The 22,743-nt window shown below is 48.8% G+C and overlaps 1 protein-coding gene across 3 annotated transcripts in view; it reads left to right on the top strand.

Annotated features, from left to right (window-relative positions):
• The window catches only part of LOC131266193 (neural-cadherin), a 181,561-nt gene extending 162,217 nt beyond the window's left edge, over nt 1–19,344 (top strand). For all 3 annotated transcript variants that reach the window (XM_058268585.1, XM_058268586.1, XM_058268587.1), the window contains 6 exons: nt 79–3,466; nt 3,529–3,699; nt 10,770–11,011; nt 16,042–16,251; nt 16,352–16,522; nt 18,085–19,344. In XM_058268585.1, the coding sequence (XP_058124568.1) occupies nt 79–3,466; nt 3,529–3,699; nt 10,770–11,011; nt 16,042–16,251; nt 16,352–16,522; nt 18,085–18,200 (4,298 nt within the window). In that variant the 3' untranslated portion in view covers nt 18,201–19,344. The remainder of the gene's footprint in view (nt 1–78; nt 3,467–3,528; nt 3,700–10,769; nt 11,012–16,041; nt 16,252–16,351; nt 16,523–18,084) is intronic.
• The last annotated feature ends 3,399 nt before the right edge of the window (nt 19,345–22,743 follow it).

The raw sequence follows: 22,743 nt of genomic DNA, 5'->3' as shown, positions 1-22,743 counted from the left end.
GTTCGGTGGAAATCCCCTGGGGCTGGAGCTTTGGTTTTAATGTAACGATTTTGCGCCCACTTCGGCACGAATTAACAGGAACGAACGCCAAGCTGATATACTCCATCGAGAAGAACGTGATAGAGGAGGAGACGGGCTCGCCGATATTCGAAATCGAAGCGGACACCGGCGTCATCAAGACGGCCGTCTGCTGCCTCGACCGCGAGCGCACACCGGACTACTCGATACAGGTCGTCGCGATGGACGGCGGGGGGTTGAAAGGGACCGGGACGGCCTCTATACGCGTCAAGGATATAAACGACATGCCGCCGCAGTTCACCAAGGACGAGTGGTTCACCGAGGTGGACGAAACGGACGGCACCAACCTGCCGGAGATGCCCATCCTCACGGTGACGGTGCACGACGAGGACGAGACGAACAAGTTCCAGTACAAGGTGATCGACAACAGCGGGTACGGGGCGGACAAGTTCACCATGGTGCGCAACAACGACGGCACCGGCAGCTTGAAGATCGTCCAGCCGCTCGACTACGAGGACCCGCTGCAGAGCAACGGCTTCCGGTTCCGCATCCAGGTGAACGACAAGGGCGAGGACAACGACAACGACAAGTACCACGTCGCGTACTCGTGGGTGGTGGTGAAGCTGCGGGACATTAACGACAACAAGCCACAGTTCGAGCGCCCCAACATCGAGGTGTCGGTGTACGAGAACGCGGACGTCGGGAAGACGCTGGAAACGTTCAAGGCGACCGATCCGGATCAGGGTGGCAAGAGTAAGGTGTCGTACGCCATCGACCGGTCGTCCGACCGGCAACGCCAGTTCTCGATCAACCAGGAGGGCACGGTCACGATCCAGCGCAATCTCGACCGGGAGGTCACACCGCGCCATCAGGTGAAGATACTTGCGATCGACGATGGCATCCCGCCGAAGACGGCCACCGCCACGCTCACGGTGATTGTGCAGGACATCAACGACAACCCGCCGAAGTTCCTCAAGGACTATCGGCCGGTGCTGCCGGAGCATGTGCCGCCGCGCAAGGTGGTGGAGATCCTCGCCACCGACGACGACGATCGCTCGAAGAGCAACGGCCCGCCATTCCAGTTCCGCCTGGACCCGGGCGCGGACGACATCATCCGGGCGTCGTTCAAGGTGGAACAGGACCAGAAGGGTGCCAACGGAGACGGCATGGCGATCGTGTCGTCGCTCCGCTCGTTCGACCGCGAACAGCAGAAGGAGTACCTCATTCCGATCGTCATCAAAGACCACGGCAATCCGGCCATGACGGGCACCAGCACGCTCACGGTGGTCATAGGCGACGTCAACGACAATAAGATGCAACCGGGCTCGAAGGATATCTTCGTGTACAACTACCTCGGGCAAGCGCCCGACACGCAGATCGGCAGGGTGTACGTGTACGACCTCGATGACTGGGATCTACCGGACAAGAAGTTCCACTGGGAGGCTCAGGAACATCCACGCTTCAAGCTAGACGAAGACACCGGCATGATAACGATGCGCCAGGGAACGCGCGACGGTCGCTACCATCTGCGCTTCAAGGTGTACGATCGAAAGCACACGCAGGCGGACGTGCCGGCCAACGTAACCGTAACGGTGCGGGAGATACCGCACGAGGCCGTCACCAACAGTGGCTCCATTCGGATAGCGGGCATTACGGATGAGGACTTCATACGTGTGTGGAACTACCGCACGCAGAGCCTTTCGCGCAGCAAATCGGACCGGTTCAAGGACAAGCTGGCCGACCTGCTCAACATCGATCGGGAGAACGTGGACGTGTTCAGTGTGCAGCTGCGCCGTAAGCACCCTCCGCTAACGGATGTGCGCTTTTCCGCGCATGGGTCGCCGTACTACAAGCCGGTCAGGCTGAACGGCATCGTGCTGATGCACCGCGAGGAGATCGAGAAGGACGTCGGCATCAACATCACCATGGTGGGCATCGACGAGTGTCTGTACGAGAACCAGATGTGCGAGGGTTCGTGCACGAACACGCTCGACATCAGCTCGCTGCCGTACATGGTGAACGCGAACAAGACGTCGCTGGTGGGCGTGCGGGTGGATGTGATCGCGGAGTGTACGTGCGGTGCGCGCAACTTCAGCAAGGCCGAATCGTGTCGATCTTCCCCGTGCCACAACGGAGGCCGATGCATGGAAACGCGCTACGGATTGAGCTGCTCCTGCCCGACCGGCTACACCGGGCCGCGCTGCCAGCAGACGACGCGCAGCTTCAAGGGTAACGGGTGGGCCTGGTACCCTCCGCTGGACATGTGCGACGATTCGCATCTGAGCTTCGAGTTTATCACGCGCAAATCGGATGGGTTGCTGCTGTACAACGGACCGATCGTGCCACCGGAGCGCGACGAGCTGCTCGTGTCGGACTTCATTTCCGTTGAGCTGGAGCGCGGTTTCCCGCGATTGCTGATCGATTTCGGCTCCGGCACGCTTGAGCTGCGCGTAAAGACGAAGAAAAGCCTCGACGATGGTGAATGGCATCGGCTCGACATCTTCTGGGACACGGAGAACGTGCGCATGGTGGTGGACTACTGCAAGTCGGCCGAGGTGTCCGAGATGGAGGACGGTTCGCCGCCGGAGTTCGACGACGCTTCGTGTCAGGCTCGCGGCACCATACCGCCCTTCAACGAGTACTTGAACGTGAACGCGCCGCTCCAGATCGGTGGCTTCTACCGCGAGCAGTTCGATCCGACGCACTACCGCTGGAACTACATGCCGATGGGCAAGGGCTTCGACGGGTGCATCAAGAACCTGGTGCACAACAGCAAGCTGTACGACCTGGCCCATCCGGGGCTATCGCGCAACAGCGTCGCCGGCTGCCCGCAGACCGAAGAGGTGTGCAGCCAGAGCGAGCAGACGTCGCGCTGCTGGGAGCACGGCAACTGCGTCGGCAGCTTCACCGAGGCCCGCTGCCAGTGTCGGCCGGGCTGGACCGGGCCGGCGTGCAACATTCCCACCATTCCGACCACCTTCAAGCAGCAGAGCTACGTCAAGTACGCGCTCAGCTTCGAGCCGGACCGGTTCAGCACGCAGATTCAGCTGCGCTTCCGGACGCGCGAACAGCACGGCGAGCTGTTCCGCGTGAGCGACCAGCACAACCGCGAGTACGGCATCCTGGAGATTAAGGACGCCCGGCTGCGCTTCCGGTACAATCTGAACTCGCTGCGCACGGAGGAGAAGGACATCTGGCTGAACGCCATCGCCGTGGACGACGGTCAGTGGCACGTGGTGCGCGTGAACCGACACGGTTCGGCGGCGACGCTCGAGCTGGACGGGGGCGAAGGTCGTCGGTACAACGAAACGTTCACCTTCGACGGCCACCAGTGGCTGCTGGTGGACAAGCAGGAAGGTGTGTATGCCGGCGGCAAGGCGGAGTACACGGGCGTTCGGACATTCGAGGTATACGCGGATTACCAGAAAAGCTGTCTAGATGACATTAGGTAGGTTTTGGAGCCTGAACCTGATTTTGTTTCCGTTCTAACGACTTTGTTTCGCACCGCAGATTGGAAGGCAAACATCTACCACTACCGCCGGCCATGAACGGCACGCAATGGGGCCAGGCCACGATGGCACGCAACCTGGAGCGCAACTGTCCGTCGAACAAACCGTGCGCCAACGTAATCTGTCCGGATCCGTTCGAGTGTGTCGATCTGTGGAACGAGTACGAGTGCACGTAAGTACACGCACGCAGGTGCCTCCGAACGCGCTCGCGTCGGTGTTTCGGTGACCCATGATTAATCCTCCACGGACGAGTTTTCCACCGGAAAGACGGATGATTCCGTTTTCGGTTCACGCTGTGCCTTCGCGCGGGGGGAAGCCCGATCGCTCCGTAACGTTATAAATCATCATATTTACAACTCCACTTCCTCATATCCTTTTTACCCTCCCTTGAAACCCACCCCCACCTGACGTACATACACTCATACGCAAACGTAACTCTATCATAACTTCATCTCACCATCATTCCTAATCATCCTCGTTTGGGTTTTTGTGTACTAGTTTTCGATTCGGTTTGTTTATCATCATTTTCTTCTGCATGCCGTGGATTCAGTCCCCCATGAGCTGTGTCAGTGTGAGCGAGTGAACGCGCGAACGAGTGTGGTTAGGTTTTGAGAAAGTTACCGGAGGAGCGGGAACAAACCTTGCTACCACACGGGTAGCATGTGACCGGTTGTGGTTAAGCTTTCCCGGAACCGGGGCTAATCTCACCTTCCATCGGGGTAGAAGACATCTTCATCCTCCCAAAAACCCCGGACAGTAGTCTCCCCCCTGGCTGCCTTTGTGACGTGTAAAAGTAGTGCTTTATTTTCGGTCAGCCCCAAAGGATACGGAGAGGGAAGGAAGGAGCGTAAACCAGCAAACTGTAATGAATGGGCCACCGCCCAACAGCACCAACACGATGTTCGTACGAAAAGCGACGCCTTGCACCGGTCGGTCGGTCGGTCGTGACGGAACGACCACGCGCGCTTTACGGGCAAAGCGAAATTACGAGCGAGTGGGAAAACGGGCAAAAACAAAACGATCATTAACAATGCAGGAAGCAAATGTTTCCCGAGGCGAAACGTGCTCGTCCTGCCCGGAGTTTGCGTTCGGTCGGCAGGCTAATGATTTATTTATTTACTCACGCGAAGGATTAAGAGTGCCGCGAGACACAGAGCCAAAGACAGTCGTCGTGGCGGTCCAGGTCAGGCGTGCGGCAACAGTTGAGTAATGTTTATCGAGCGCCCCGGTGCCTTGAGTGTTGTGTTGTTTTACGATGCGAAGGGCACACTGTTTTGAATCAGTTCCTTCTCGCTATTGGATTAAATAATTATCTCACTTTTCTCCGCCCAGTTCCTTTCGGCACGTAACTCCGGGTACTCGGGTTCGCGAAGTTGGGCAACACAAATCACCAAGAAAGGAAGGAAAACCCGGTGCTGGTTAATTATTGCAAATATTTATTTTATCGCCAAATAACGAGGACATCTTTCATCCAAGCGAAATAACATTAGCGAAGAGCTGCTAACCGCATTAATAAACTTGGCATTTGTCTTCCAAACATGATATCGTATTATCTTCTCTTTGGAGATGGCATTTCATGACCCCTCATGACAGCGACGGCGTTTTTGTCCGTTACAGTCAAACTCTTTCTTTGGCACATAATAATTGTGCTCGTCTGGCGCAAATATATCAACGAGCACGTTTTCTTTCTTTTTTGTTCATGCACTCTGGTGTTATGTGTGTGTGTGTGTGGGTGGGTGGAGACGCCTTGATTATCTTCGAATCAGCATTCTTTTCCCGTTTCGATGGCTTTTCTTCCAGTCCTTTGAAGAGGTAAGCAAATACGCTCTCCATCTCGACTTACTCCCGAAAGCCGTTGCAAGACCCAAGGGGAGTGACATTTCCGCTCCGGTTCATGGCCGCCCGGTTGTTGCCTTCAATGCACCCTTCCACTCGCTGCTCTCGGCTCGGGGTGGAGGTACGTGTCCCATCGATGTGTGAAATGACAGTCGCTGCCGGTGATGGAAAGGACAGATTTTTATCATTTTCTCACGCTTCTTCTGTCGGTTTGGGTGGGTGAGACTATTGACTTGCTTTAGCCGTAATTTGCTACCGCACACTCTGCACGACCCTCTGTGGCCCATTGCCAATGGTAGACCCAAGTGCGGACCCGTGGAAAATGCGCTGGGAGTTGTTTTCCCCGTGCGCCCTCCCGGGACGCGGTATTCATCCTTTCGTTTTTTTTTCTTTTTGAATGAAAGCATATTCTCGCCGGCACCAGGAAAACTCTGTCACCATCAGCGTGTCTTCGAGAAGCTGTTGACAGTCGCGTTGGTCGTATTTTTTACATTCCCCTTTCCTTCGTGCTCGTCACTCACCTCTTGCACCAGGCGCCTCCCAACAGTGGTTTACTTTTACTTGTCTGGGACTCTCCGCTTGCATGGAACTCTCGGTCCCCCCCCCTTCGGCATAACTTTTTGTCCGTGGCGACTTTTGTAAAGATCCGCCCAACTCTACTCCGGGGGGTCGGTTCCGGTTTCTGTCATCATCGTCCCGCCTTCGGTGGCCGATGGCGGCGTACCATGTTAAATCATAATGATGGTCTCCGGTGGCACTGACGGAGCGCGCCGTTGTTGTCCTCCGGCTTGCAAACAACGCCGAGTTCGCAGCGTGGAACATCGTGGAAGCGTACACCCGTAATTGCAAGCGAAGCTTTACAACCAACAGCCGACGTATGATAATCACGATTCTCCTTCGCGTGCTCTCGCGACCGATGGGCCGAGGGACGAGGTCGGACCGTGTTTCGCAGCCCCAACCTAGCCACATACAGAGAGTCGTGAAAAAAAACCAATCAGTTTCAAGCTGGAAAAAAATCCCCTTGACAGATGTTTACGACTCCGGGCCCGAAGTGAAGCGGGCGGTGGCACATGCTTTATGAACGGAACACCCGCCGGGAGCACGTTACATTTTGTCAAAACCGAGCTATAAAAAGGGGGGTAAGGCCGCAATGAATTCTCGTCTACATACTAACCGGATACAGACTAACCCGACTCAGAGAACCGTCGTCATACAAGAAGAGCGAAGGCATAAATGCAACCTCGAACGGGGATGCAGTTTGGCTTGCGAAGTGGGATTTGATTTCCACTCGGGTGTCCTTCGGTAGGGGGGGGCGTCGTTATCCTTGGGAAATTTCGGGAAACGCGAGATCCAACTCTTGGACGTATCTCGTTTCCGCCCGCGTTATTTTTTTTCGCGTTTTTATTTAGCATCACCGTGAGATATTGGATTTTGTTTTTGGCGCAGGCCTTCGCCGTCGTATGAATATTGTCGGTATTGCTTTTGCAATATCGGGATCCGGTGGGTTTGTTTTTACCCTGTTTTGTTGATTTTGGATATCGTCATTTCATAGTTTTTGAGTGATCACTCCACAAACACCGGGGATTGACGAGGAAATATTAAAACTACCCTTCCATAAACCACGGTTATTGCTTGCGGAAGTGTGTTAAAGAATCCTTGGGGTTGTTCATACAACCATTTTCGTATAACATGAGCTTTCGGCATTAATTGCGAAATATTTGAATGTCAGTGATTGGTTTTTTTTCGCAATGCTCCTTCAACCGTGTGTGACGTCATGCTCCGAAATTTAGCATTGTGCCCCTTTTTTGCTCCTGAATAATTAAACAAGGTTCTGGCCGTGCGTCCTTAACATCCCATTTTGCAGGACGAAAAAGAAATTTTTGAACAAAAAAGGCTCATGAAACCCGATTGCTTCCACAATTGCAAGGCACGAAACCGTCCATGGAAATCCGTTAATCCGAACCCTTGTATCGAAAGTAGCTCGAAGGTGGCCCGAAATAGAATCATCATTCAGCGTTCACTCTTTGGTTTGGCAAAAAAAAGCCCGAAATCGAAAACGGACTCCGATTGTTCCACTATCCCGTTCCCCGGGCCGGGCGCCATGTTTGATAGGAGCGGGATGGAATACTAATTGGACCGGACCGAACGTTGTTTTGTTCGTCGGGGAAAAAAACGGTAAAGAGCAGAAAAAGAACACAAGATAAATAACGAAACACACAATGCCTGTTCGGGCATCGTAAATACTGCTATTTGCCATGGCCGTTAGCCTTTCAAAGCTCGAACTTGGCCGCTTCCCACCGAAGGAGCTTACGGTGGAAGGTGGTAATAAAAACAAACACATATTTAATACATAATTCATTCCGTCCATGGAGCCCCGGGCAAGGTTTCGGTCCGCTGTGCCCTTGCTGCTGCTGCTGCTGCTGCTGCTAGTATACATTCCGATTCCGTCCGCTTTGAATAGCAGTTGGCCGGAAATGGCCTGTTGACCGCCACGGTACACGAACGGCTTCCTTTCCCCGGGGGTCCAGTTCCTCGGACGGAACGAAACGGAAAGAGCGAAATGCCGAACGGTGCACCGGTTTCGGCACCGTCGATATCGCCGCGCCCGGGATCTCGAACGTGTGCCGGGGCTTTGTGCGGCTAATGCAAACGGAAATGTCATCAGTCTTTAGGTCATTTCCGTTTTCCTTTTCCACCGGCTCCCAACCCGCCGGCCAACCCGAGACCCGAGTTCTATTCTCGGCGCTCGCTCGCAACACGGGTTTGGAGATTTGTAACTTAAAGCTCCCCCCTCTCCACTTTTAACGAGATTTCCGTCCCGGCCATCGGTCTTGTTGGCGAGAACTGGAGAAGTCCTTCGGGGTGGGCGTTTAATGAATTATTGAGCGAATCACACAAAGCCAAATCCCGGGCGCGCGTTCTCCAAATGTGGCGTTCATTGCGCGCACAGGAAGTGGGCCGGATTGTTGCCCGGTTCACGTTTAAATCTAAATCACGCCAGCAAACCGGTGGCCATCACCAGGCAGGAGCGTAGGTTGATTGAGCTGTCGATTATTTGCAGTCACCGGCCGGAACAGGGCCCGCCGATTGTTTGTCATCTTACCTGTGTTAAGTTGTAAAGTGGGCTTTGACATCGGATCGCCGGGAACCGTCCTCCATCATTAGGAAGCTCTTTAGGAAGCTAGCGGAAAGTCGATGGTTGAAGATTTGCTTTTGTTCTGCTAACAACCTAATTTTGTTAGCTCATTCCAACAAGTCGCAAGGGTTAAGAATGGCATTTCTGCTAAAATATAAAACTCACCGAACGATAGAAGAGCCTAATTGATTAAGGAACTCTTTAATTTGAAGCTTAAACTTGGTATGCAAGTCAAGAGAGATTTTTATTTAATCACCCGAAAACTTCGTGGAATACTTTCTCCAGAATTTTGAATGTTGATCGTCTTGAAACATATCGTTGACGTATGTTACAAAACTGTCTACATGCACTCTAGTTCGGTTCCGATTGGATGTTCTCATCGGACATAAATTTCACAGGAAATTTTATGTACACGATGATGAATGCATACCGGTCAAATTTAAATAAATGCACGCCTCAGTTCACCCTCATAAGCTTCACAGCTTCTCTATCCCTTGATGCAATTGTATGCGATTCACTGTACAAATTGCTTCCGCTCGAAAGGCGGTGGAAAGTTTCCGGTTTTGCGCTTGGTCGACGTAAACAATTACGCACGCGAATTTTGATACCAGTTGAGAAAAGGTATTTTTACATCGGCAGAATGCGAAATCCTCCATAGTGGCAAAAGGAATTCATCAAGCGTCAAACAATGCGCTCATCGTCCGGGGAACAGCGGGTGGGTTGCGGTTAGGCAAAATGGAACGAGAGCGGGATCCACTGTTTCGCATGTGCATGATTTGATTTATTTGCAAACTAGTTCGGGAAAATCTACGGCGGAGGAAAGGTACGCTTGATCGAAACCCGTTTCAAATGGCCGCCCACTGGTTTGCGAGAAGTACTTTTACTGCCCGGTTTTACTATCATTTGGAATTAAATTACAACCTAAAATTCTTCAACCAACTTCTAGCAGCTTTGGGTTTGGCTAGGGATGGTTTTGACTAGTTTTGGCTTTATGTTATTGAAATTGTTATAACATGTATTGCTCTATTCAGATAGTTTCTATTCTTGCTTCATCTACCGACGGTTGTACTTAATTGTAATTCATCTGTTCGGCAGTTTTGGGAAACGCTGATCGCATGTTAGCTTATCTATTGACAAATTGTACTATTTTTTAAATGGTGAATCGAAGATAAGAGATATTAAAATGCTTAAATATTACGTATTAAGCAATGTTATTCTGCGATGTAGAAATACTTTGCCCTTGAAAATGTGTTTGAATGTTGCTTCGTCGAGTGTTTGTAGATAACTAATTGCCTTTCAACATGTTTTAGTTCTTGCTGTTATGCTTTCGATGAGTTTCATTTTGTTTGTCTTTTAAGTAAATTTCATTTCACAATGGTATCGTCATCACCATTACCATTCACATAATCCCATTCGTCATCATCATCGTCATGCTGGTCACAGGACCATTACCCATCACCACACTGAAACGCCATCATCAGTACCATTCCCATATGCCTACCGGTGTTCCAGTTTTACATCTCACAATGGAGAAGTTTCCTTGTACGAACGAACACATTTCTCAACAGCAGCTACAACGGTAGTCAACGGAACACACTACAACAAAACACTCGTCCAACCGCCGTAATTCAATTCCAAATAATCCTCCACCTAGGGCTAGGTCCGAGCCACATAAAACCCCCCATTTTCCATTCCATTCGTTCTCAACCTCCTCTCTAGTCATTGGGAGGGCTTTCGGACCCGAAATATGACTACCAAGAACCGGTTGTGCGTCGATCGGAAAACTCGGACATATCGACGCTCGGACACCACCTATGTGGGAGGAGTAAGTTCTCGCGCGCGATTAGAGCGATATCATAACAAAAAAAAACCGTTCGCTCCGTTTGATCCGTTTTTCATGCGTCATGCGTGCGGCATTAAAAAACGGTGCCCGAAGGGCCACTCGCCACCATCCTTTTGTGTGCCCGTCCGCGTGGGTGTATGTTACCGGAAATTGACCCGTGGCCGAACAAAAGCCACTCGCAGTAAATGAACCGTAACGTAAATCAATCATACATCCAATCAATCAGGCAATCAATCGACCCGATCGCCAAAGTATTTTCCACCCGAAACTTGCCGGGGATGGAGTATAATGTTGCTTCTCTCATATCAGCGCGTCCCAGTTTGAGCGGCCCATTTTCCCACCCCCATATTCCCGTACCCCATTCGCGTGCTTGTCGGACAAGGCAGGTTTTAAACTCGAACACATATCCGATGTGATTGCCACACAGGTGCGGCGAAGGGCGCGTCATGTCGCCGGACGGCAAGGGCTGCATGGATCGGAACGAGTGTCTCGATCTGCCGTGCCTGAACGGGGGCGTGTGCGTGAACCAGGAGCCCCGGCTGCGCTACCGCTGCGACTGCCCGGACGGATTCTGGGGCGAAAACTGCGAGCTCATCCAGGAGGGCCAGACGCTCAAGCTCAGCATGGGCGCGCTGGCCGCGATCCTAGTGTGTCTACTAATCATCTTGAGTGAGCATTGCTTTAACCATTAACACCTCTCGTTGTTAACCTTGGCTAGAACGTATGTGTGCCATCTGCATGTTGGTTGTTAGTTAGTTGTTAGTTGATGTTTAAATGCGCAAGCTTCGCTTAATCCCCATTTTAACACCATCCTTTAAAACTTCACATAACATTCCCAATCCCAAAACCAACCATTAAGAAATGGTGTTGAAGAATTTTAGTACGCTTCCTCGAGGCAACCAGTGTGAGATGAATTCCAGTTTTCCTGTAAGCAAAACCCTTCCCCCCCCCCCCCCCAATCCTTAACTCCCCAACAATTCACCGACCGCAAGGACGACGACTCCAAATGACTGGTAAATAAGTAAAATGGTCACCAAAACTCTCTGCCATCCACGTACTCATGGGTCCGGTAAGTAGACTCCCGGTAGCTGTGCTAATGTTTTATTTCTTTTTCTTTCTTTTTTCCATTCTTTCTTTCTTTCTTTCATTCTTTTCGTCCTCCGAATTGTTTATGTCTCGCTCGAAACACACCGTTTTCGTTACTCGATGTTCGTGTTTATGGCACCGTGTTGCAAAACTTTATTTTCCACCGAATGTTGGGGACGAACACATTTACGATCGTCACCAAATCTTCGCGTGACTCTTTCCACCCCCTCGCCTCGGGTGCTCAACCACCCTGTCATCATGCACACGTACCCCTTTCCCAACACCGCACCTACACAAACATGAACATACCACCCCTGCCCCGTGACGGCCGCCCGAGCAGATGCCCCGATGGTTACAAACCGTCCGGCGTGCGGTGCGTGAACGCGGACGAGTGCCTGTGGCATCCGTGCCAGAACGGTGGCCGCTGCCGGGATCACAATCCGCCGCGAAAATACGAGTGTCTGTGCCTGCTCGGGTTCACCGGGGCGCACTGCGAGTTCGAGCTGCTCGCCTCCGGTGTCCTCACACCGTCCCGGGACTTCATCATAGCGCTGGTCATCTGCGTCAGCACGCTCATACGTAAGTACCACCGCAAACGCAGATCCGATCATCAGATCATCTCGATCGGTTCCTAACACACACTCTCACACACACAAACTCAATTTCACACATGATCCTTGGTACCTTACACGCCCTTATAGTCCTAACAAACATATACACTCATCGGAGATACTCCGACAACCGCGAACAAGGGCTTTCAAGAACTCTGAGGCGTAAAGAAACGGGTGATAAAAAAGAACTAACTACAAGAGACTTTCTGCATGCCTTAGGGAATACGTGAGAGAGGTTCATATTCAACTTCGTTACATTTTGATTTAAATTCCATTATTCTGGAACAATATTCCGATTCACCAACCTTATGGAAACTGAAACACATTCAATTGTTTTCGAGCTGCTCCGATAACCGAATCAAGTTATAACATAATGATTTCAGAATGAGTTGTCAGCATCTTAAATGAAACATTGCATAATTCAACAAATTTCACCGGAATATATCTACCTTTTTCGGTATGAAATAACCCGAAATAGTGTGCAATTGCTCTAGCTGCACATACTATTTCCTTGCATGCACATCATTTCTGTATCAGTATTACATCGGGGTATTCATTAATTCATACAAAATGATTTAATATTACCTACCCTTTTTTTCTTACTTTTTAGATCTGCTCACTTGATAAAAGAGCAATGTGCTGACCAGTTCCGTTGGAAACTGCAAATGTTAACAGATAATATCAACAATACAAATGTAAGATGCAATTCATTTGAACAACGAGAAAGCAATTGAAAAGAAGAAGTAGATACTCAACTTCACGAGATAATTGTTTGGTCTATGGAATCTTCAATGTATAAAATACATAAGTGCACAGACCAATGTTGAAACATCCAGTTTTTAAGGACATATGTTTCATTAAACAATGTTAAGAGAACTCAGGGATTACCAAATATATAAACAAAGTAACCATAGTAGTTTATTTCAATGATAAAAGTAACTCTACCATGACAATTGTATAGCATTTGTCGATGCAAAACATTGAAACAGCTAACACTGTAAACGTTAGTGAACAAACTTTCCAAATTAAACTTTTTTCATGTGCATGGTTTCTAAAAACTACGAAAGAAACATACAAAAAGCCCATCGCATCCACCGTTCCATCATCGATGGAATTTAAATCCGCTCAAATGAAATAAATACCGAAAATGGAAAGTTGTCACCCATGGGCGATATATTTGAATGAAACCATTGAAATCCTAGTTTCCATGGGACTTGGCCTGGTTTGCGTGCTTTTCGATGTGTGTGTCCGGACGAGTAGGCTGCCGCGATTCTTGCATCCTTTTCTACACTGAGGGGAGGAAACTCGAGTGTGGAACGAGGTTGGAAACTATGGTACCTAAAATTCGTGCCGATTGTTGTGACAATATCGTTTTCAATTTAGAATAAAAATATCATCCGGTAAACCACTCCGTGGTGCGTCCCCCTCCCATCCCGAACACTGGCCCAGTAACCACCACCCCGGGGCACACCGGACACACGTGCGTGGTTGAGAGAATGTCTCGTTGAAAGCTTTTCAATTCCCCGGGCGGTATCCTTCGCGTGTCCGTTCGGTTCTGCACGTCCCGGCGAGGCTTTTAAATATTCATCTTTATTGTTGTGAACCTGGCACAAAATGGTAGAGAAACGAGGAGATTGTAGAAGGTTAGAAGGGGGGGGGGGGGGGGGGGGGAGCCTGTCCAGCAACCATTCCACAAATCGACTACGGTGCAAAAAGGCGTGAATCTGGTGAATCTGATGGTAACAACGCCCGCACTCTTTCGTGGGACACGTGCGATGCAGTTGTGACGTGATAGAACAATTCTCGCTCCAAGCAGCATCAGCTTTGACCTTTGCATCGTAAAAAACAGGAAAAACAGGAAAAACAGGAAGAGGATCAGATCTGAACTTTTTTTTGCCCATGCCTTACACACATGAATATGCTTCTGTTACATTAACACACTATCGCAAACCCCGTTGCCACATTGGCTTCTTACGCTTGATGGAGGCTAAAGCCCACTAGCAACGCCGACGTTCCAACGGATGGTGGCAACCGACACCCACAACAACGGACCAACTAAAGCGCATCCTTCCACCTCTTCCGCGCCACAGTTTGTCACGGTTCCCAGGGACTCACTTACAGGACTTTTCAATCTATCGTCATTTGCGCCCCCTCTCGTTTTTCCCACCGCTAGGGTTTGGTATCCTTGGGTTGGGTACGCTTTCTTTTTCCTTCCTTTGTTCGCCCTGCGTCAGTTCCGTTTGTCCGTTCTTGTACACACGAGGTTCGTGCGACCTCGATTCAGGCACCACTATAACGGGTTTGTATAAGCACTCTAGACTAATACTGTTTCCTCCCTGTTAATGCTACCACCCTTATAAATTCCCCTTTCTAGCACTCGTTACAGTTCGTGTATTTAAAAAAAAAAAAACTAGTTTAGTGTGCCATTTTCTACTAGTTGTTTCTCATTTTCCACTTTCAAACTGCACCGATCACATAGCCCTTTCTATTGCTCTCTTCGCACAACGTTTGCGGTTCCATCGGTTTCGGCTTCGAGCGTAGTGCATCGAAAAGTAACCGAATGCTGCAACCATTACCGTTCGTTCGTTCGTTCGTGCTGTTTCTTTTGCATAGTCCAAAATAAATAAATAAAAACGACGATACGTCCCCGGCCGCGGGTGCGTAAATCTCCGGGCGAAAGCTATTTCAGTCATCCAACCCACCCTTTTAACCGCTAAATCCAGCCAAAACCCTTTTTACGGATTGGCGCAAAGTGTTACTTTTCGATAAATCCCGAAGTAACTTTCCCCCGTCAGCCAAACGCGAGAGGGGGAGGTTTGTGTGCTCGGAGTGGAAGGATATCTCGGAAAGAAAGCCATTGTGAAAATGTTTTTCTTTGCGATGTGCCGAAACTCGCACACTCACAGACACCGGCATGTCCTCCATTCGTGAGAAGAAAAAAAAGATGGGAACTGCAGCAAACCGAACGATGGAACCAAAAAGACATCGTGCATTTGATAGAGAGAAGCGTAAAGAGTTAAAAAATAAATAGAAGAAGTGTGTGAAAATGTGCTCCGTCCATGTTCATTTGTGTGCCGCGTCCCGGGGTTAGACCCCGGGTTGTGTAGTCTCCGACGCTCAATGGCTTGTAGTCGGTCCTTCTGCTTTTCCGATTCGATATTTCTTCTCCACAAGCCCGGGTGGGACAGTGAAAAAAAAATAAAATAAAACCAGAATGTGCAACCCCATCATGTGGTGGTGGCTTTTATGCTTGGGTCAAAATCTGGGATTCCCCAGCAATAAAAGGACCCGGCATCGAGGGAAAGCAAACGTAGGGAAGGAAAGCGAAACGGAACGCGAGAACGACAACGCAGCGTGTTGGGATGGAAACAAAAAAACAAACCACCACCATGAGTCCCACGAGTTTGCAATGGTCATTTCGGTCCATTTCGTTCGAATCCTGCTGAAACCACACCATCGGTGTGTCCTGCTTTCTTGTAGCTTGTGCCCTGGATTCCGTTTCCTTTTGTTCGTCCCGCACTTTTCCGAAGCATTATGGAGGCGCCACCAGCAAAGGGTTGGAGAGTGTTACAGGTTTTTGCACCGATGGCAAAAATAGTGCAATGTGGTAAAGTGAGGAAGAGATTAAAGAAAAAAGCGTAAGAGCGAACCCTTACCACACACACACTCCTACAGAAGAAGAGTGCACTCGGAGAGTGACGTGGGAAAGAAATGTCGAAACGGAAAAAAATGGAAACGATCGTACAAAGAGCAGCTGGAAGAATGAAGACGTTCCGTTGCAACGGTCGCTTATTAAGCTAGAAGGAAGACCCAGACCGAGCCATTGTCCGGCGACGAGACTTAGCAGGGCGGTAGACCGCCCTCTCGGCCCAGAATGGACCACCACAAGTGTGTGCTTATGGTGTCGTCCATTTTTAATGCACCGAAATTGAAACCCACTGTTACTCACTCGCTGTTTCTCGTTTGTTTTTTTTTATCCGCCTCTTTCCTTCAACCCGCCAGTCCTGGTGCTAGTGTTCGTGGTGTACAACCGGAGGCGGGAGTCGCACATCAAGTATCCGGGCCCGGATGACGACGTCCGGGAGAACATCATCAACTACGACGATGAGGGCGGCGGCGAGGATGACATGACCGCGTACGACATCACGCCGCTGCAGATTCCGATCGGCCCGATGCCCGAGCTGACCCAGTGCAAGATGCCGCCGCTGATGTGTAAGTAAAAGTCTCCCACGTCCGGTGTTCGGATTAAACGCCTCGCTCGTAGGCCGGTTTGCCACACACACACACTAACACACTTTTACCCTCTGCACAGATCCGGTAATGACGATGGGACCGGGCCACGAGCCCAACGTCGGCATGTTCATCGACGAGCACAAGAAGCGGGCCGACAGTGACCCGAATGCGCCACCGTTCGACGACCTGCGCAACTACGCGTACGAGGGAGGCGGCAGCACGGCCGGATCGCTGAGTTCGCTACAGTCAGGTAAGCGGCTGCCGTCGGCTTTAATTCCCGGTTTTCTTATGCTCGGAGCGGAAATTTGTTCCACTCTCTTATCTTTCGCCGAAAAGACCACCCGTTTCAATATGGGATAATAATTTTTCCATTTTTTAAATCGTTTTATGAAGGTGGATTTTCAACGTTCCACCTATTTTTGTTTGTTCTTCCCGTTGAAATGCCGGTGTATTAAATTAAAAGAATCTCCCATACTCACATAACAGCTTTAATAAAATCAATCTGTGACGATACCTTTGACCAGCTTGCGTCATGTAGAGTATTAAAAAGGGCTTCATAACGGTTTTATTACCACCTCTAAGGTGCAGGTCAGGAGTGTTTGGGGAGGAAAGATGATCCGCAATACCCTCCCCCCCCCCCCCTCCCCCCACTCCACCAGGACACCGCTGATCAGTATCGCGACCGAAATGTTGCACCGAAAAATCAAAAGCCACATTACCGCCACACCAATAATGGCGACATTAAAATGATGCCGAAAAATGTATAAATTAACAGCGGCGAAGAGAAAACAATATTGAATTATCACTTTATCATCCCTGCCCGAGGGGCCCGCTGTTTGCTTGACCCGCTGCTTGGCTTACCCGAAAATGTTCCAATTAAAATGCCACGATAATACCGCATGTTGCTGGTGGCAGCGGCATTGGTCGGATGTTGTTTCAGCATCAGGCTTCAGGTGATAATTCCGCTTTATCTTTGTTGGGAGAAAATGAGGACAATGTTTCATTTTCACATCGTCCTATTGGTCGTATTTTATTTGGTTTTGATTTTTTCATAGAAAATATTGATGCAATGTTATAAGAGAAAATATTTCCCAGCAATAAGCTAAATGTGTCCATGGATCAAGGAATTTTTAAGGAGAACTACTTGAACCATATCTTCCTTTGTCTTTCAAGCTCCACTTTACTGTTTGAACGCAAGCCATTTTGATGCTCGCCGGTAATCAAGCGCGTGGGAAGCCATGTCAAGCGATTTCTACTGTTTCTCAAATATTATTTTTTCATAGCTAAATTCCCATGATAAAAGTCCAAAGTCGCCTCGGCTGAAATCTTTGATGTTCGCGCAAAGTTACTCTAACAAGCAAAGCATGCCAAACGGAGCACCGAAACCATTAAGGTCCATCACGTTTAGCTGGAAAAGGAAACAATTCCGTTCGGGCAGGAAAAAGGCGCTTCCAATGCGCGCGTTTGTCAATGTTTGTCCAGTCCAGTTCGTAAGCGTTCGGCTCTTATCAACGAAATGAAGTGGACTGAAAGCACTCAACAAAGCGGTTACGCATTTTTATCTTCGTCGCCAGCGACCGGCGATCCAATTTACTCCTTACCTTTGCCTCCGATACACCAACCAACCAACCCGTCGTGCTGTTGTTACCCTTGCGGAGAGAGCATCCCCACGCTCCCCGAGAGGGAGGCAAAACAGAAAAAGAATAAGCTTCCCGCCGTAAGCTGCTTATGAGTGATATTTCAATGTATTTAATGCTTCTCTCTTCGTGTTTTGTTTTTCCCCCCGTTTTTTCCCTCCCACTCGCCCAGCAGGCACGGACGACGAGGTGCAGGAGTTCGACTACTTGGACGCCTGGGGCCCACGGTTCGACAAATTGGCCAACATGTACGGCGATCATCATCCGACTGAGCTTGATGATTTAAATTAAATCCTAGCTCGGCACCGACACACTGCCGCCACAACTCGTCTCTCTTGCTCCACCCGGGGTGGGAAGCAGCGGACGGATAGCAAACGCGGAGGAGAATGAATTAAAGTGGACAAGTAAGTGACAGCATAAGTAAAAAGAGACAATGAATCGCGCAACCGAACGGGAACGAACAGAGTGCAGATAAGAAAATCAAGAAACGACCGACGACGACGACGACGTAGACGATAACGACGAGAGAACGACAGGAAAGAGGGTGGCCTCCGGGGGTAGGGGGTGGACGCTGAGCGAATGAAAGATTACAGGTGCGTCCCTAGAACATGTTGGACGGCGCAAAACAACGACCGAGGCGGCATTCCCGGGAGCCCCCAAACCGGAGTAGCTTTCGGGACTTTTTTGGGTTTGGTGGACGGATGTGTTTTATGAAAAATTTGCTTCGAAAAAAAAAACACCTCCAACGCCATCGGGCCAGCTGCCAGCAACACGCCAACGATATGCCGCGGTCACCCCTCATCCTGAACCATCCGTCTTCGCCCCGCCCCCCAAACTCCCCGGAGGGACAGTCTCGCTCTTGGAACTGCCATTAATCTACCGGCTGCGATCAGCTCCTCTGGACCCGGGCGAACTTATTTCATAAGCCAACCGTGCTAGGCCTAAGACAAACAACACACTGGATACACAGCGAGCCCATTTGGCGCAGTTCAAGGTCAGTTAGGTACAGAAATAAAGCAGATTCCGACACCGGAATCGGTAGGTAGGTGTATGTGCGTTGTGCCGATGGAGGCGCATGGTCGCCGGTAGATCTTATTTTAAGGCCCCCGTACTGATGCCTAGATTTTTTAACCTAGAGTTCTCGACGTTGTTGTTGGTTTATTTGTTTCCCTCCACTCTTGGTCTATATTTTGTGAAGCCTCATCGTCTCCGGTTTTTAGTGGATTTTTTTATCGTGTAAAAATAATTTCTACGTTTCGTATTACACACCACAGTTAGCCAGTATGAAAACACACAAATCAAACCAACGATACAGCGCATTCCCGAATGTGTGTTTCCTTCAAATTAGTCGCCTTCGCGAGGGATAGGTTTCCTTGTAAGTACGTGGTAGAACGGAATGTTTTCGGAAAGGGAATATTCAAAGAGAGTTTGTGAACGCAATACGAAAAACGAAAGCACTCAAGCGGGTACTTTTTTTTTTGAAACCAAAGTTTAATTATAATATTTGTTGAGATTACGGTTACGAACGTGGGAGGAGGAAATCCGTTGCCGTGGCCACAGTATTGTGTCACACATTCAAAAAGTCAAGGAAAGAGCATTCGTGACGGGGCCGAAACTGTTGTTGGCCTTGGACCGTTGTTGACCGGATTGTGAAAACAGAAAAAAACCTTTATTCATTATGGGCGAGAGATATTGCCCCCGAAAACCGAGGGCTCTGACAACAAACGACACACCAGCAATATTGGAAAAGATTTGGATTCTTTTTCTGTCCATCGTTTTTTTTTCTCTCTCTTGCCAGCAAAATTCCTTCCTATTTTTTCCGCTTTCTACGGCAATTTTCACGCCAAGCTGTGGACAAGTAATGACGGGTTGGCGAAGATTCTGCCAAGGCGCTTCGTCACTCGCTTGTTTTTCCTCGTGTCCTCAGGCTCGGAAAGCACTAGTGGTGAAGCGTGAAAAATTGAAATGATCACACGTGCGCCGTACTTTTCCGTCGGCCCTCACCCTCTTCGTCCTTCGGGTAGCGAAGGCGGTGGGATTCATAATTTCGATTCACGTTGTAAACCTGCCCGGTGGAGATCATTGTGTTGGTTGCTTTCCATTTTCATGTACTTTTCTACTTTTGTGCAATTCAGCAATTTCGGACAAATTTGGTGGCTCCATTCTATTCCTCGGACGTAATATTTCTATCTTTCTGGATGCCGCCAGGCTTCTTTGTCCTGGGTCGAAGTGAATCATTCCGCCCGTCTAAATGACTTCATCGGCTTCTTCTCTTGCCGCACGCTGGCTGGAGCCTTTACCTTCCTCCAGGGCGTACGGACCGAGGGATGACAGGCGTGTGATAAATTGAAGAATTTTTTGGAGAAAAATACGCATTATTTTTCTCCAACCTCTCTCTATCTCTCTCTCGCTCTCTCGGCGGTCGTGTCGCCTCGGGAAATGTATTTCTGGTAAAATAAAGGAAAAAATATTTTCCGCAATCCGTCGCGCTTTACTCGACGGCGGCTTTATGTTGTACGGTTTTTTTTCTTTTTTGTTTCTTGGCGTTCAGCACGCCATCCAGTCGAGCACACAACAACGGGAACGGCCAACCACGCCCGGCAATCGGGCTCGGCCGTCAGATGAATGATGGACAAAATTTGATTTTTTGTCTCAGTTAGAGTTGAGTGAAGCAATTGCCGGTTTCCGGTTTCTTTTCTGTTATCGGTTTTTCGGTGCGCTGTTGAAGAAGTTGTTTGTTTTTATTTCTGTAGCCCAATCTTGTTTTTGTTTATACACACACACACACACACACCCTCCTTCGACACCGTCTCTTTACCTCCTATCTGTTGATAACGGTTTTTTATTAAACTGCATTTTTTTATTAAATAATTATACACTTACAATACACCACAGCAGGGAAACTCGCTTGGAGTAGAGTCTTTCACTCGCGTCACCAAACGGATTACTTTAGACTGTACATATACACTACAATAGGATACACTATAAACGAATTTAAAGACCTCCAAGCATTCACACATACACGTAAAGCAACTACACTGGCAGAAAGAGGAATCCTGCTGGAAAGCATAGAATACTAGTAAACGCACTCTAATTTTTCAACAAAAACATATAAACTAATCAACTGTACGCTTAAAATCTCTTTAAAAAACAGATCGCATATCTCATGCACTCCAGTTTAAACAATACTCCCTCAAACCCTCCAACCGGCGCAACGAACAACAGCAAACGGAAATGATGGGAAAACTGCTCAAAAATTCGGAGCGTTGTTATCGATTTTTGATCGACTTTTATAAATCGGTCAACTCTCTCTCGTTTCTCGATGGTTTTGTTTATTGTTTCCTTTTGTTTGAGCATTCCGGACCCACAATGGGCGACTCAATCAACTGTTTTGAGTAGATCATGATTTAAATTCATGAGACGGAACCGCCCAAAATGCGTAGTATTGCGCATTTGAACTGAATTTTGAAGCGTTTTAATTTATCCGTTCGATGCTCTTTCCTTTTTTTTCCTTTTCATTTTCCTCCACAACGATGTTTGTTATCACGAACTGGTAAACACCCGGAAAACCTCCATAAGGATGCGTACACAGCATCAATCAACTGTGTCGAAAATATGGTTCCAAAAGACCCCCAAGAAAGCTTTACGCAACAGTCAACAAGCTTTGTAAATGTTTTTTTCATTGTAAATTTTCTGTAGAAGTGTTTTGTTTAATCTTTGGTTTTAGATGATAATTATAATTTACTCCATAGTTTTAAGATTCTTTAGCACGCGCGAATGGATGCTAAAGTTATTCTCATCTGTTTTGTTTCATTTTGTTTTGCGTTGTCGGTTTGTTTTTTGTTTTTCGTTTGTGTAGAATGTTTGTTTTCCTTCACGTCCGCTGCGTTCGCACGCATTATGGCACGAAGGGAGGGAAACGATGTAAGTCGGTTGTTTTTATAAAACACATTTGATGCTCGCTCTTTTTGTTAGGACATTTAAGGGTCTTTCCGAAAACGAAAAAAACGGACCGACTAAACGGAGTGCAACGAAACAATGCTCAAAGTGGATCCCAACACCTTACCCACGAGCAGAGTGTGGGTAGTTGAAACTTTCGGTTCAACCTGCTCGTGGTGCTTGATGTTTGCGTTTCAATTTGCTGACCGCTTGCCATGCCACTTGTTTTGTGTGTGTGTGAAAAACCACGCTAACGCTCCGGAGAACTCTATTAGCTGACGCAGAGGGCAAAAGTATCCCCGTTGGTATTGGTAGTTGGTAGAAAAGTTTTATTCGGGCCGGCATCGTCGAGGCAGAGGAAGGGCGCAAACCGTCACCATCAATTGTTCATCAACCGGGACGGGTTATTTGAACAGACTGCTGTTTCCTGCGGGTAAAAGAAAAGGAAAGGAATATTTCCCAACTTTACACACCCTCGAATGTGTCATCTTGTGGTTATCTATAAAAAAAATTCTCCAGTTGCCGAAAATAAGGCATTTCTGGGTAGATGGATGCGAAAAGAATTGTAAGAATTGGAGCATAAATGTACCGGGTGAAAAAAAAAAACTAAAAACAAACACACACACACCCTCACAGGTTAGTGTAGAAAAACATTCATACCGTACGTAACAACTGCGTCAACTAGTTCATGGCTCTTTTAGTGTGAAAACTAGTATAAGTAAATCAAATATACAACCAACTAAGCGTATTGATAGAGGATCATCCAAACCATCGGCAAACACACACACAATCCCGGGGGCGGCGATCACGTTAGGATCGCGAAAGGCCCCAAGAAAAACAAGCATAAAACGTTAGGGAAGGGAAAAAACGATGCATCTTTCTCGTTTTCGTTAAC

This window comes from Anopheles coustani, chromosome 2 (assembly GCF_943734705.1).
Source record: "Anopheles coustani chromosome 2, idAnoCousDA_361_x.2, whole genome shotgun sequence".
NCBI lineage: Eukaryota > Metazoa > Arthropoda > Insecta > Diptera > Culicidae > Anopheles > Anopheles coustani.
The sequence above is the reverse complement of the archived record's forward strand: the minus strand, read 5'-3'. Positions and strand labels throughout refer to the sequence as shown.